The following is a 16,793-nucleotide window of genomic DNA, read 5'->3' as shown; positions in this document are numbered from 1 at the left end:
ATGATGTACAGTTTGAACCTTTAGTTAACCTTCTGAATCACCCACTCTGTGTGAACTATAGCATGATACAGTATATGGATATACTGTAACACTGTGGAACATTTTAGTCTGAAATTACAGTATATTCTAGGTTAATAATTGCATTACTTTAACAGTAGGACTTTTCTTGTATAACTGCACTAAAAAAAGTGTTTTGGGAAACACAATTTACTGTAAACAAACAACATAATACTGTACTTACATTGCATATTGCAATACTTCGACATTGCATATGTACTATGGAGGTACCCAGCAGTGCACCATGAATAGATTAGCTGGAGTTTATTGATTCTTGTTGGTTTTATGTGATGCTGAGCTTATTTTTGCTTCGCTTTTAGCAATTTGTGTTGTTGTATAAAGGTTTTTATTATTTGTTGAATGTAATAACTGTTGTGTTTTGTATGTCAAGTATTGATGTCTGTGCATCATTAGGTGATGTTAACAAGATGATGTCACATCTTTCAAAGATGAATATTAGCAGTGAAAGATCCATCTACAAACAGTTATGAATTTTGAAATAAGTTATTGGTAAATCTTCATGCTTAATACTAAAACAAAATCATATTCATGCTAAGAATAATTTGACTAAACTTTTTCATATTCTAGCTTGTAATCATTTTAACAAATGTTTTTTATTTGTCACATTTCTGACTTGGCTAGAACAAAAATTTGAATATGAATACTGAGGGTCCAAAATCCCAAGCTAATGGAACACTAATCACCATTATGGTGACTTCAAACCAATTACAGTGGTAAAGCATAAATGTATTACAGTGGCATAAAGTCAACATTATAATGTGAAATCATAGTAAAACAAGAACAGTACGTTACTGTGATGTCTATTTGCTCAAAGAAATGCATCACTCCTGTTTTGTTTAATATTAACTATTGATGATATTTAGTGGCCTAAAATAGAATCTGGACACTTTTGGACACTTGAATTGAATTAAATTAGATATACAAGGTAGTGGCTAATCTGCTAACAAATGATGCTAGAGCTTTTCTAAGAACAAATGTCACTGTTCTGAAATATTTTTATGGAATATGTATTTGAATGAATTAAATAGATGACTCTTGTTTGAGATTTATTATACTGTATAATTCAGAATCATTTATGCCTTTTAATTGGGGTTCAAGTGTCCAAATATGTTTGAGGGGCCACTGTACATCAATCAACTTAAATAAATACATACTTGCATTTACTAGGCCTACAGTACTTCTGTTTAGGTATGAATTCTCTAAAGATGCTATTCACTTTGACTGTACTGTATGAGGCCCATGAAGGTTCCAGTTGAAAACCTCATGAGACATTTAACCGAACACTCCAATTGCAACCTCGGTACCTTGCTCTGCAGAATGATCAATTGCCCTGAACTGAGCGAACAACAGCCAAAAGAGAAAATTAGACAAAGACAGAGTGAGTTGGTTAGGTGGTTCATCATTGCTCACAATTCCCAGTGAACCATTACAATCCAAAGTATAATCAATTAAGAACAACACTCAAGCAAATTTCTTGAGGATCAAAAGGTGCAGCTATTATTGATTTCACTTACCAGCGGTTACCACAGAATACGTGAAATAATACACATTTGTTGTTTGGAAGGTCAAGCTTGGCATTAGTATTGACTGAGGGAAAACTACAGTGACATTCTGTTGGTATAAGTAACTTTGCAACTATACATGCCAACTAACTCTCATTAGAGTATTAGTAGAGTATCTGCTTCTGCTAACTCTTTATTGTGATGGTCCTCCAACAGACATTCTACTAACTACAAGTAACTTTCCGACTACGTCAACTTATTCTAACCCTACCAGTCTAATACTCTACTACACGCTAATGAGAGTTAGTAGACATGTAAGTGTATCTTTACACTATAGTCAACAGAATGTGTTAAAGGGGCCATCAAAATAAAGTGCAACCAAACCGTCTGGAGTCCTGAGCTGAAGCAAACAGCTGAGAATGCAGAAAAACAGATCTTTGTTTTTCTTTTTTTTTAAGCTGGATTTACACCATCTGCAAATAGAACAAGATTCTGCAGGGGAAAATAAGTAAAGAGGAATAAAGAAAAGCAAGGGCTGAAAGGCAAATTGTTATATTTGTTATCACTACAGACCCAGAAAGGAACTTCTAAAGACACTCTCCTGATTAAAATGTAATTATGAAGTGGTCTAGTTTCCGTCCATTTATGAGATGATAATGGTTGAAAGTATGACTATAATCATTTCTGTGCTTTACGGCTACAATAATGACATTGCTTGAACAATGAACTTCCACTTCCACCTCCAACCTGCTATTGCTACACTAATCAGTGGCTATAATTCAGTATAGTGTCTTCTTCAGAAATTGCAATGTGAATGGAAATATTTAATTTAATAAAAGTTGTCCTGTCAAAAAAAAAAAAAAAAAAAAGGTTATTCTCATCAAGTCACATTTTCAATAAAGCACAAAGCCCGTGATTCAAATCGGTCAGCAAAAATTCTGCTCGAGCCTTTAGACATGTTTCTCAATGAAAATCTCTCTCTCAGGAAATTGATGTGCCAGGTCTGACTTTTCAATTTGCTCATTGTCTTCCCTGTTGCCTTAGTAACAATAGCTAGTTGAAACTTCACTAAATAGAAAATCAATAATATTGATTGCTCCAAGAAAATTTGTAATGTTGATGGCTAAATGGCTTTGGCCATTTATTTTTTTGTCAGATTCATTCATTCATTCATTCACATCAAACATTTAGAAACATCATGTTTGACACTGGTCACCCTGTTAGAGCAAATTTTTCTCTGGATAGACAAACATCATGTTTTGGCCCTCTAATAGATATGACAGGAGAGGGACTCGTATGAAGGCTCTTAGGGCTGGAAAGCTAAACAACTGAACTGTGAAAGCTTTCAAGGGATGGGAAGGATGTACGTTATAACCTTGAAAGAGGAGAGGCCTATAGCTCAGCTGGATCTGTAAAGCGTATACCGCTCCGTCTTTCATGTACAGGCTTGTTGCTGCTGATGGACTTTCATCAGGCTTTTCTATGGAGGCAGAATGCTTGGTTATGGGAAAGATGAGAGACAGACCGTGACATTCTGTCCTGCTAAATTCACAAACATCCATCACCCAATCTGGAAACCAGGCTTCATAAAAATAAACAGCAGCATGTGTCAGAAGGCAGTGGAAATGACAGAGGAAGAATGACCAAATAATGCCACTGTTATTCTGAATGTAAATGATGAAATTTATAGGGTCAGTGACAAACTGGGATATCTGAGATGATGAACAGGAGAAATATTGTAAATGTGCAGATAAAAATGTAAGTGGCAAGTTCTTAGAAATATAATATTTGTATTCATGTTGGTCTCATACATTTTTGAAAAAACATTCATGCCATTTTCAAAAACAATTTTCATATACAGTTATGACTCAAGGAGTGTAACCATCAAGTGTATTCAAGTGTACACATTTAAAAAAAGACCAACATATATTTTATACATATTAATTAATGAACTAACCTTATCCTTTCACCAATAAAGAAAATGAAAAAAAAAAAACATTAAAACAATAAACATTATATTCTAAATATATGTTTCATGCCTTTTAGTAAGTCTTTTTTTAGAAGTTATACCATCTAGACATTTTGAATTTAAGCCTCACAAAATTTGCTAAACAAATGTTAATTTTCTGTATTAATACAGAAATTCAAAAAGTGTTCATCTATGAAGTCACTGTCTGTATAAACTGCATTTTAATGTATTTTTGAATAACATAATGAACAAACAAAGATTGTCATGTCATTGCAGCCTATTAAGATGTTTTTCTGAAAACTTACCACAGAGTTGGTAGATTTCAATGGACACGTTTGTGCCTGAAGATCAAGTCTTAGTGCAATTTTGATTTTTAAAACCCATTATTTTCTCCAGCGCACAGAATCAGTTGAATCAAATGACAGAGACATACACTCCATATTATCTTCTATTGGTGTATGGCCTCTGAACATTGTATGTATTCGTTCTTTAGGGCGGCGAAACACTCAAAATGCTCATTTTGTGTCAACATTCGCAATACAATGTCATGTGCCCTTCTCTGCATGATATAGGCTATAGCCCCAGATTTTTTAATTTGTCTGAAAGCTCTTTGGTTGCATTTAGAGAACCAATATGAAAATTTTCTATGTAAAATGGTTTATATATGAAAAACAAAAACAAAAAAAAAAACATAAAATATTATAATAAAAATAAATAAAAATACAAAATAAAGGTTTTGCTGAATGAGACATTAAACATATACACTTGCTGTACCTGGGTTAGGAGAACATATGAATGTTTAATATTGAGTGCATACTTCAATAAAAAATGCATGTCGTTTTTTAGAGAGAAAAAAAATATTTCCGCACTGTTAAGTCTGTAAGTGAATGACAAAAGTAAAAAATTTGCACTCCCCAGATAAACACTGCACTGTGTTCAGGGACATCGAAGACATAACTTCATAAAGTAAAAGCCAAATGGAGTTAATAATTCATAATTCTAGCCTACTGAAACTGTGAGATGAAAAGGGTTTTGGGGCAATATAAATTTGTGTTTTAAATTTATTTAGGTGTTATTAGGTTATGGACACGAAAAAGTGCTTATGTAAAGCGATAAAATCATTTATACATTCAAATGAATGCCCTGCAGGAACAGTGAGTGCACATATCAAAGGTTTGGAGTATGAATGAGGTTACCAAAGATTTGCTGTTATTCTGAGATAGGAAGGGCTTGACTTGTTAATATTGTAGCCTGAGGACAATTAAACCTACGGAACTGAGCAGAATAACTTACATTTTTGTGATTAATTCATTGCAAAAGCAGCGAAAACGTCTGATGGATTTGTGTTCGATGATATAATGCAGTCTGATAGGATCATCAGGGGACGTTTTCTCATATTATAATGAATATGATGCAGCAGTTTTGATCCTCATCACTAAATTGACGCAAGTCACTTTAAATGTACATGGTAAGGTCACATAGCTTCTTTCCCTGAAAGTTGTATGTTTCTTATGTTGAATTATTCTTAATCAAATGGAAAATTGTGGTTTTAAAAGAAAATGAAAAGATGAAGCTTCATTTTTGTTTTCAGCCAGGTTTTTCCAAAACAATTCCTTTATTTATGGAAGCTTGTTTCCGCCACGGAATACAAAAATACAAAAGATCATTTTTTTAATTAGAGATGAAGACTTTCTCCGAATTTTCTTGCAATTGCGAGTTTATATCTGACAATTCTGAGGAAAAAAGTTAGAATTGCGAGATGCAAACTTGCAAATGCAAGAAAACTTTTACAATTACCTTTTTTATTCAATGGTGGAAACAAGCTTCCCAAAAGTTCTTTTCATACTGAAATAGGATATGAATATTTTAACAAAAATGATCACCTTTAGCATTCGGGTTGTGGGTGATGTCATTACCCACTGTAGTTGGTAATGAACATTCACATTTATCATGAAAACTTCTAAAAAAAAATATCTAAAAATGAGGTGAGGGGTAAAACTAAAATGAATGAAAACCTCGGAGCATTACATTTTAAGCTAGGTCTGTTAAATATTGTATTTAATTCAAATCTTGTGGTGCTTCGTTCAGGAAAGTTGGTGGGAAAATGTGTGATGGTCCTATGCGATAAACTCATCTTTGGTGAGAGTTGACTGATTATGTCAAACAGCATGTAAGTTAGACAAGGAGTTAAAATGTCTTTAAAAAGTAGGTCAGACACTCCAGTTCCAAATCAGTCATCTCTCATCTTTGGCTTCACTTCATTACACACAGAACGAACAATGTTCCCATAGCAACCATTCCAAGTTTAGTGGTAGAGAGATTCAGGCCTCATCAGAATAGAGGCAGTGAGAACATTTCAAACATGTTTAAATTCATTTTCACTCCTAATTTGCTTGCTACATTATCAGTATTTACTTAGATGGCAACTAAATTTAGGGAGCATTTTGTGTTCAATTCAACTATAAAGAGATGCATCTAAAAAGAACATTTTCACTGAAGCAATTTCAAGGGCTAGTGCTAGTGAACCCTCTATACCATTTGTCATATTACAAATACCATTTGATATTGCCTTTCCCCTCAAAAAAAAAAAAAAAAAAAACATTAAAAAAGTGTGATTTAAAGTGTAATAACACGGCTCTCTCGGGTTAGTGAGCTTTAGTGCACATCTTTTAGATGAAATGTCAGATACATCATTATCTCTTATTTTGACGTCATGTATCATCCATCCGTTTGCCCAGGGAATCTGATCTGTGACTGTGATCTGTGTCCCTGTGCATTTCATAAATACCGCGTTCTCAAGGTTGGTAATGCGCAGTGAATTATTTTGAGAGCGCAGGGCCTTTATGGATGCATATGAATCACTAACAGTATTAACCTACTTTTAGATCCCCAGTTTTATGTGCTTACTGCTTCTGATGTTTTCATTGTTTATTTCCTCTCAGAAAATAGGATTTTTTAATTTTTATTTGTGATTTTCTTTTAGCCGAGATGCTGTTTTATCAGGCAACTATTGCTGAGTAAGCTGCACTGCATCAAGAACACATGAGAACGCAGAAGCAGTTTCTAAAGGAATAATTCACCCAAAAGTGAAAATTCTGCTCTTATTTATCCACCCTAAATGTCATTCCAAACCCATTCGGCCTTTAAGCTTTAAAGGGGAACTATGCAGGGTTTTTTTTATGCAGGAACTATGCAGACTATGCAGGAAGTCTTCTCGCACCCCCCCTAACTGCCGGCCCCCGTCCCAAACGAATTGCTAACGAATCGCTTTACGGCACTGCACACATACACTATCTAAACATTTATATGCTAGCCTTCTGTGTATCATACATACCTCAGTGGAGATGGCTCCGTGCGTTCGCCGGCTTCTTTGAAAACAAATACACATGACCAGCGGGAGAAGATGGGAGGGGGACGAGTCGCCAACGAGTTTTGACGACAGTGTTGTCAAATATCTATTCCGAAGCTGTAGGGGGAGCTCTATAGAGAAACCCGCGAGCAAAAAGCGAGAAAACAGCGAAGAATTTGCCAAAACTGCATAGTGTTGCTTTAAGAAAAAAAAGTATCATATAAGTGGTCCATATGTGGATAATTCCTTCTGAACTGTATTGAATCGACTGATTTATTGAAAATTCAACTCAAAATCCTAACGTGAAGGTGAGTCAATAATGAGAGAATACTCATTTTTAGGTGTACTATCCCTTTAAGAGGGCAGATAACACTGAATATGAACAATGGCTATTTTGATGCATAGGCACTGAGGTTGTTTTTGACAGCTGCTGGGGCAGAAATCAATGTGGAATCGACTCAAACATTCTCATACAACAGTCTAATCGGACCATGTACCGTTAATTACAGTGTTAAATGAGATGATAAAAACAGATGAATGAATGAAGAGTCAAATCTTCCAGCTAGCAAAAGAAACTTGCTCCTACTTACAAAATACCTTTAATTTGTTGTAAATACATTGAACTAAGTCACTTATAAAGTGCAGGTAAGATTGCAGTGATATACAGAAATGGGAAAAAAGAAAACAAAGTTTTATTTCACATCTTCTGATCCACCTCTGCACTTTACAATTCAATTATAAAAAGAACTACATATATGAAAATAGCACAAGAAATAGAAATGAGTTTATAGACAGGTCAAAAACTCACATAAACCCTCTATTATCAAATCCAAATGACAACCCCACTGACAACACTACACATTGTGAGCACTCACAAACCATAGAAACATGAGAAATACACATCAAATTGTCATTGTAAACACAAAGCAATAATCTACAATGAAAGATTGTGTGTTAATGTGAAAAAAGAGGCGCACAAAGTGTGCCTGTGTGACTGGGGCAATAGAGAAAAGAGTTATTATTATTATTATTATTATGGTATTATTACTATCGCTATCAGGACAGTGGTTATATTTTAAGACTATTCCCAAAAACAGTACAGGCAACTGACATTGATAGCTACTAATCTGACCACTTGAAACAAAAGGCTTTCAGACACTTTCAAAAGTGAGGAATTATGCTGTACTGTAATTTACCGTACTGTAATGAACAAACAAATCCCAACAACATTATTAAGCAAAATGAACGATATTATTGAGGGGAGCCATCTTCATAGCAGATCAGTGAATGAGATTTCTTTGGCATTCAGCCTTTAACGGTCGACTTGCACTTTGAAGGTTTTATTTATTACAAGTAAATTTCATTGATGTAAAAAAGAAAGTAAGAAAGAAAGAAAGGAAGCAATGACCGCTTTTAAAACCAGATTTATCTGGTCTGCTTAGTGGCTGAACTGTGGGAAAGATGCTATATGGGTCACCGTGATTTTGCCAAGTAAGACATGTTCCTGGATCAACATCATTTTGTTGATCCTGGAACAACATTCCTCTCCGAAAATTTTGTCCTAACCATAAACCCAACCCTACACTAACTTGTCCTTAAAATAAATGGGAAACGATAGGTGAATAACACTGATGTAGGAGCACCAAACCCTGGTTGTAAGCCTAATCTTGACATGAACTGTAAACTGTTGATCCAGGAACATATTTGGCGAAATCACGTTCAGCAGAGTACTGAGTGTTCAGTGAATGCATGTTATATACTGTATCATTAAGGATAGCATATCCACCATATTAAAGGTCACTTGAATGTGTAAATCGTTTTCTCCTTGGAAACAAAAAATCAAAACAACTAAACATTATATTCGTTGACCTGAAAAGATCCCCTGGCTTGAATGGTGGAGAATAATATCCAGTAGTCTACACCCAATTACACAACGTGACCAAATAAGCTTGAAATACATCAAGGACTAATGCTCAAGATTTTCTATTTCTTTCCTCGGAGTACTTCGTCATTGGAATTAATGCCATTATTAGGCCACTAAAAAAAGCAGTATAATTGGATTTAATTCCAGCATATGGCTTTAGGTCACTAACATGAACTTTTGGCAAAGTCAGATTTGTCTGATTCCTTGGGTGTGAAGAGCAAAAACCGCTGCTCTCGAATGATGGTTGAACTGGAATGATGGATTGAAGCTCTAGCACCTCTATAAATGAACAGCTAATAATTATTGTACGTCAAACTGAATTAAGAGCCGCAATAACAACATGTTGAAGCACTCACAGATTATCATCAAACAGAATCGCAAAACAGGTCAATAGTGGATTGACACCTTCAAGAAGCCACAACAGAAAAGATCACTATAGCGTCATGAAATGCAAGAGGAGAAGCGGCATGGCAGCAAATCACAGCACATTTCTGGTTATTCAGAATTTCGTTACCAGTCCTTAAAGATTACCTTACAAAGACGCTTGGCACAAACTAAAATGAGTAAGTGTCAAAGATGAAATCAAATAAAAACCTGACTCCAAAGATTAAAGTTACAGAGAGCGGGTGGAAAGGATTTGATTGATTAAATGTTGATACCTTCTGTAGGTCAGATGTATTAGAGCTGAAGCTGGTAGAATCCACAGCCCACCACAGTGGTATCAGATGGAGAGAAAAAATATGCTACAATCATTGAGGAAGAAAATAACAATAATATTGCCTCTGGTGTGCATCACATATTAACATTTACCTATGAGACAATAATGATAATGAAGAATAAGATTACAAAATAATTAATCAAGAAAAGAAAAAAGCTTGTGATTGCCTCAAAATGTTTTCAGCTAGTGTGAATCCTTTGGTAATGACTATAATTTGAAGTAGATACCTTATATTAATCCATTTGATCCCTCCTAATGGATCATCTCACAGTATCTCTGTGCAGGTGACCCTAAGGCAACACAGTAACAACTCTTATTGTGAATTAAAGTTTGGTAATGAGCACAGTGATTATGTAGGGTTCCTTACTGCAGTGTGCTGAAGAATGTTTGGTATGACTTTACAACATATTCCAATTCACTAACATTCGCTAATGCATTAGGTATCGTGAACTAGCAATGAACAATACACTTAAATGGATAGTTCACCTAAAAAGTTCAATTCTGTCATCATCTACTCACCCTCAAGTTGTTCCAAACCTGTACGAATTTCTTTCTTCTGCTGAACACAAGAGAAGATATTTTGAAGAATTTGGGTAACCAAACAATTGATGGACCCCATTGACTTCCATAGTAGGTAACAAAATACTATGGAAGTCAATGGGGTCCATCAACTGTTTAATTCCAAACATTCTTCAAAATATCTTCTTTTGTGTTCAGCAGAAGAAAGAAACTGATACAGGTTTGGAACAACTTGAGGGTGAGTAAATGATGACAGAATTTTTGGGTGAACTATCCCTTTAACAGCATTTATTAATCAAAGTTAATGTAATCAATGTTAATTTTTATGTAAACGAACCCATTTTTAACATTTCAAGTTGCATAAATTAACACAAGTTAATGTATTATGAATGAACATGAATTAACAATGCACATCCGTATATGTATAAACTGACATTAACCTAGATTAATAAAGGCTGACATTTTTTTGTTCATTGTTATTTCAATGATGCAACCATTTGAAACATTTGTGTAAGGTGTTACTAATTGCTGTTTTGATCGTGGGTATTATTCTGACACTTCATCTTATTATTAAATGGATAGTTCACTCAAAAATAAATAAATAAATCAAATCTGTCATTATCTACTTACCCTTATGTTGCTCCAAACCTGTATGATTTTTTGGTAACACTTTATTTTATAGTGCCCTTGTTACACAGTTACAATAGTTATAACTATAAATGATGCAACTAACCCTAAACAAACCCCAATCTTAACCCTACTGTAAGTATACTGTATGTTAATTATTATTACTTAAATGTATAATTACACTGTAACGCGGTCACCTTAACATAAAGTGTAACCAAAATGTTTTTTGAGCACAACCCAATGTTATTTTTTGGAAAAATGCAGGCTAGACATTCTGCTAAATAACTTTTGTATTCTGTGAGTGAAAAATGTAATGTATATAAAAGTGAATAAAGGATGACAGAATTGTACTTGTCAAATAAACTTACAAGTGCCAAATGTATTGTGATATATCATAGGATGGGTCTGTAGATGCAAGACCTAGACAGAATAATAAAATCTGCAAATGCAAATGTGTCCATAAAGATCCAGAGACACTCAGTTTCCTTGATTTCCTTTGGGCGGTGTTGCTTTTGCTGTACTTGGCGTAGACATGGATTGCAACTATTTTGCCAACTGGACTGAAGGGTGAGAGTCTATGGAACTTATGATACATTCCATGCATGCACTTTTTAACTAATAAACTGATGCTAATAGACTTTAGGCATTTCAAAATAAAATATAGTCTACTGTATAATATATTAATTGAATCTTTTGTGTGGAAAAAGTATGCTATAAAAATCTAGAAATATAAGCAAACATTTGCAATCTACATACTAATTAATATTCCAAATCTTCCAAAATGGTTCTACTCTCTTGCCATTATTGTGCTGATTCAGGGTAGAGCTTAATACTATAACATGCAGTGACAATGGGTTTAGACATGTTGAATGCATTAAAATAATGGGTGACTATAACTAAAGGTTGAATAAACTCCAAAACAAAACCATCAGCGGTCAGTCAAGACCAGATGATGCTCCTGCCATCATTTCTAAGATTTCTCTGCCTGATGGCTTCTCCTCCAGTGGAAGGCACTATAGATGGCTCTGAAAGCTTCGCTTACATGAAAGCCGGTCTGGTTTTGACTGATGGCTAGATGACAGGTTTCCATTCATGTGAACGATCTACCAGGATTGTAAGAGACACCAAAAGTCAGAGGGTCACATGCTATGCAAGGCATTTTTTTTTCTCACGCTGACTTGGCCTAAGGATTTTTCACACCTTGACTTCTTCCAGTTGCTCTCTCACTCATAAAAAGATGAGATTGTGTGAGAGGAACGTTGTGAATCTTTTCTTCCCCCTGGTACCTGAAGAACAAAAGGCAAAGATCTCTGCCAGAGAATTGCAACCACTTAAAGAGCTTGTGGAAATATCCTTCCTGACCATTTAAAACGGCCTGGTTTTAAGGGTTTTGATGGATCTGCTGTAGCTTTCGGTTTCTGTAGTTTCATTTTTCATTTTCATCTCTCTTCTGGAGAAGTCCTTGTATTACCACAGCTCAACTCTGATAACCAGTATCCACTCTTTTTTTACAGTACCTTGAAAGTCCTGGTTCAGTCTATTCTTTGTTTATGCTCTGACAGAATCAAAAGTCAAGTCCTTTGCGTCGTGAGGTGTGTGGGACCGCTAAAGATATAAGTAGCCTACCCAGTAGACAATATTGAACAGTAGGAAAGAGGTGGGGAAAAAGACACGAGAGTATGCATCGAGTTCCAAAATGTCTATATGCAGACGGCCCTTTCGCCACGCTCCATCTTTGCACTCTTCGTAGCAGCAGAAGAAACTCTGGCAGTCTTTTCCATCCAGGCACTCATAAACACAGGCATCATCAAACTCCTGCCAGTACATGGAGTTGTTGAGCGTGATAACTGTGGGAGGAGGACCCACAGCCAGTACTGAGTAGTTCTGTTGGACAAAAACAACATCCTTTTAGAATTTGAAGGGCTCTCGTTTTGCAATACGCATCGGAGTCATACATTTGGATGTGTTTTGCATGTACTGTACACAATATTTCATCCAATCGAATCGAACAACAAAACTGTAGCCGAAGTGTATGCGGCGTGTGCATCTAATCTATGCCACGAGCAAAACAAATCCTTCAGAGTGGGCTGTCAATCAAAGCATAAGATCATGGTGCCTTCTAACTAACAGCTTTCCCTTCAGTGGGCAAGTCAAGTGCAGCGAGCAGGTACAATGACCTCAAAACCTGAGCATGGTTGTCTAAATCCTTTCTCTAAACCCTTTTAGACCACACAAGGAAAAATCTCCAATAGTATTCTACCACTTATTCCCAGTTATTTGTCTCATTATAGTGACATAACTAGCAAAGCATGGTAATTACAGAACTGAAAGATAATCTATGTAAGATCACCTATAGGGTAATATTTGTTTCGTGTAAAATTGCGATGGTAATTATCCGTGCTTCTCAGCAGAGATAAGATCTAATCAAAATGAGTGATCGGCGAGAGAGTGGGAAAATTTCACCTGCGGAGACCGCCACCGGAGGAACACAATGAATAAAAAGTAAGACGCGCTTGCTCAACCATAATTTAGCATCACATTACACACATAGACAAAGACTAACAACATCAGCCTAATGAAATCATATTTCCATACCATCTTGAGAGATCGCCTATAACAAACACATATGCGAAAAGGGACTTCTGTCTGCATATATCTGATAGTAATAGTACATCACTATGTTATGAAAGTACAACAATAATGGATTCTACCTGAAAAGTCATTATTCTGTCAAACTGGATGAGTATTTAATGTATTTGAAAGGGTAAAAGTAACAATTTAATGACTTACTTGACATGTCAATATACTTGATTTGGATTGGGAGTGTTGAGTATTGAGTATACTTCATTAACCGTTGTACTGCTTTATACAGTATATATATATATATTTCTGACTGTATTAAAAATGGCCCTGGAAGATTTCAGTATTCATTTTAACGTACGTGAAACTTTGACAGGTGACTAGAGCAAGAAAATGAAACAAAGAAAAGAAAAAAAAATCCCTTACATATATAGTGTGAACAGCATGCATAGCTTTCTCCTAAAAGAAGAACAGCTTAAACTCTTGGTACTCACCGATCTTTTTGTCTTTTTGCAGGTTGGTTTGCCAGCACTGTAGGAGTAATAATTGAGCGTGGCATACTCCATGAGAGCCGCAAAAACAAACAGGAAACAGACAGTGACAAAAAGGTCCATTGCTGTGACGTATGAGACCCTGGGTAGTGATGTCCGTGCCACTGTGCTGAGCGTTGTCATGGTTAATACTGTTGTTATTCCTGCATAATCAGAAGAGGATATTAGATGGAAAGGCTGGTAACAAGGGAAATGCCTGCTAATGAAAAATATGAGCTAAATCATCTAAAGCGTACGCTGACATGGTTAGCATGAGTAAAATGTAGTTTGATATCTCGGCTGAATACAGAACATTGTTATTTTTTGGCTCTAATCTAATTATTTGATGCTTTTTCACTGAGCAGAGCTGATTAAGTTCCATCTAAAACTCAGGAATAAAAAAAATAGCGTTGTTCCAAAATCTAGTGAGCTTTCACACTAGGCTCTATCTAAATTAGAACCTCATACAGTAAGTGATTGACTTGCTCTACATAGGCAGGTCTTTAATACAGGCAATATGAAAGAAAAAGAGAAATACTTTAACCACCACCATAATTCAACACTACCGCAAATTAGTATTCTTTGAAAAACAACACTATTATATGCCTTTATTGATGTTTTTCCTTTCAATTTGACACCTGTCCAGATGCTGAAGTCCTTCTCTTGCATATGATAGGAACAGAGACACCTGCAAATTAAAAAATATACCACCCACACAAACACCTAGAATCTTTGAAGCATTCTTAGCTCCACTCTTGCATGGACATTTAGAGTTGCCTCAGAGAACCAGTGACTGTGCCCCTGTTTTGCAAGGGTTTCTATGGAAACAAGCAAGCTTCATCTAATTCAGAGAGAAATTTCGCACCCCATTCCTTTTCTCCTCTGCTGTTGTTGGCCACGGTGATTACCTTCACCTGTTAGACTGACTTCCCTTGTTACACTGGCACTTAGTTAAGACTGCCTGCCTGAGTCAGAAAAGCCTGTGAATGAAATATGCATTTCAAAATGGCACTCTTTCCTGAACTGCTTAGCTCCATTTTAGCCTCATTAGTTCTCTCATCAGTTTTTGCGGTGGATAAGAATGACATAACAACTGGCTGGACGTTCAAATAACTGTAATGAGGTACTTCCTGTACTTATCAGTGATGGTACCCAGGCTGCTGGTTTTGAGGGTTGAAAGAGTTAGTAGTGATGTAGACCGGCTGTTAGGGCTGTTCTGTACTTTTCTATTATTCCCCTACATAATTTTCCTGTTCCACCTCCTTAATATTTACTATTTTTTATATATAACTTTATATATATATAAACTTAATATTGTGAAATGTTAGTACAATGAAACCACAGTTTTTTATTTTAATATATATTTATTTAATATAATGAATGTAATGGCAAAGCTGAAGCAGACATCACTTCAGTCAGTGTCACACGATCAGAAATCACTCTAATATGCTAATATGCTGATTTGATGCTCAAGAAACATATAGTTTTATTACGTTGTTGAAATGTTGAAAACAGCTGTGCTGCTTATATGTTTGTGGAAACTGATATATTTTTAGGATTCTTTGATTAATATATTTATGTCATATTCATATCATATACAGTAATATAATTAATGAACTCACTTCCATAGACTGTTCAAAGACCAGCATTTATTTGAAAAAGAAAGAAATGTTGTATCTTTATAAATGTCTTTATACTGATCACTTATACTGTCACTTCTGATCAATTTAATGCATCCTTGCTGAATAAAAGTATTAAAAATCTTGATGACTCCCAGTCTTTTGACTGGTAGTGTATTTTTATAATTTCTGGTTCTTTTTATTTTATATATTTCATTTGATTGAAATGATTATTGAAATGATAGTCTAACTGTAAGTAAGATACTAATGAATTATTGTGCATTGTTTCATTTATTCATTCATTGCCATACGCAAGAGACTGTCCATGAATTTTCTTGGCAATTATTTTTCCAGGGTAGGTTGCCAGGTCTTTCCCCGACCCTACATGGCTTGGGACTAGCACACACACACACACACACACGCATTCACACCTACGGACAATTTTTTGCATCTCCAATACATTCTCAGATTAAGTTGCTCATGTCTTCAAAGACTGACTGACCACCCTATACTTGACCCCTCACTATTTTTTCTGGGTTCTGTCTTAGTCACATCCTTTTCTAACCTGACATTTCCACAGCTGTAAGTCCAAGCACTCTCTCTCTCTCTCTCTCTCCCACATTTTATCTCGGCTGTCTTTCTCTCTGGACTTCATCGATCAACCTGTGCCTGTAAAGCAAATCTCTACTTTTTCTCCTACTCCCTTTCTTTCCACTGAAGGTATAATGGCTTCTTTTGTCAGACAGATTAATTGCATTCATCCTTCTTTTGTATGTTGCCAGTTTATTTCCTTCTTCCAAACATAGATTGCACAGGGCCTTTTCTTCCAGTTAGCTATAGGATCAGTGTAGATACCCAATTAATGTCAATCTATGATCCCTTTTTTTATGACCACCACAGTTCATGCTTGTTAGCTTTAGAATATTCAGTGGGAACACCATCTCAGGCCACACTTATCTGTTGTGTGCTCGAGGTAATCGAACAAGACAGCCTAAAGGTGATGATACACAGGGCAACTTTTTGGTCAATGTTGCAACCAGATGAGACGCAGGGCCCATGACCGATCTAAATTATCCAGATATATATTTATTGGCCATTTTCAATGGGAAAGTGCCCAAGCAACAATCGCTCTGCAAGATTGCCCAGCAAGATTGCCTGTGTATCATCACCTTAAGAGTGGCAAGATAATCAAGCTATGCCATGAGACAGATTAAAAGCCTTTCTAAATTATGTTGCAAGATACATGCAGACCTCTCATTGAACAATATGGTGATCCTTTAAAAATGATCTGTCAAGATCTAATTATTTGATAAATTAAAAGAAACAATGAAAAATGAAAAAAGAAAAATTACCTTGACAAAAGTGACATTTACCAGGA

At 35.6% G+C, this 16,793-nt stretch overlaps 1 protein-coding gene across 2 annotated transcripts in view; it reads right to left on the bottom strand.

Annotated features, from left to right (window-relative positions):
• Positions 1-10,952: 10,952 nt before the first annotated feature.
• gabrg3 (gamma-aminobutyric acid type A receptor subunit gamma3) overlaps positions 10,953-16,793 on the bottom strand; it is a 119,451-nt gene continuing 113,610 nt past the window's right edge. For both annotated transcript variants that reach the window (XM_079882811.1, XM_079882812.1), the window contains 2 exons: positions 13,761-13,960; positions 10,953-12,570 (listed from right to left, as the gene is read on the bottom strand). In XM_079882811.1, coding sequence (XP_079738937.1) covers positions 12,292-12,570; positions 13,761-13,960 — 479 coding nt within the window. In that variant the 3' untranslated portion in view covers positions 10,953-12,291. The remainder of the gene's footprint in view (positions 12,571-13,760; positions 13,961-16,793) is intronic.

The sequence above is a fragment of the Squalius cephalus genome, assembly GCF_949319135.1.
Source record: "Squalius cephalus genome assembly, chromosome: 10".
NCBI lineage: Eukaryota > Metazoa > Chordata > Actinopteri > Cypriniformes > Leuciscidae > Squalius > Squalius cephalus.
The sequence above is the reverse complement of the archived record's forward strand: the minus strand, read 5'-3'. Positions and strand labels throughout refer to the sequence as shown.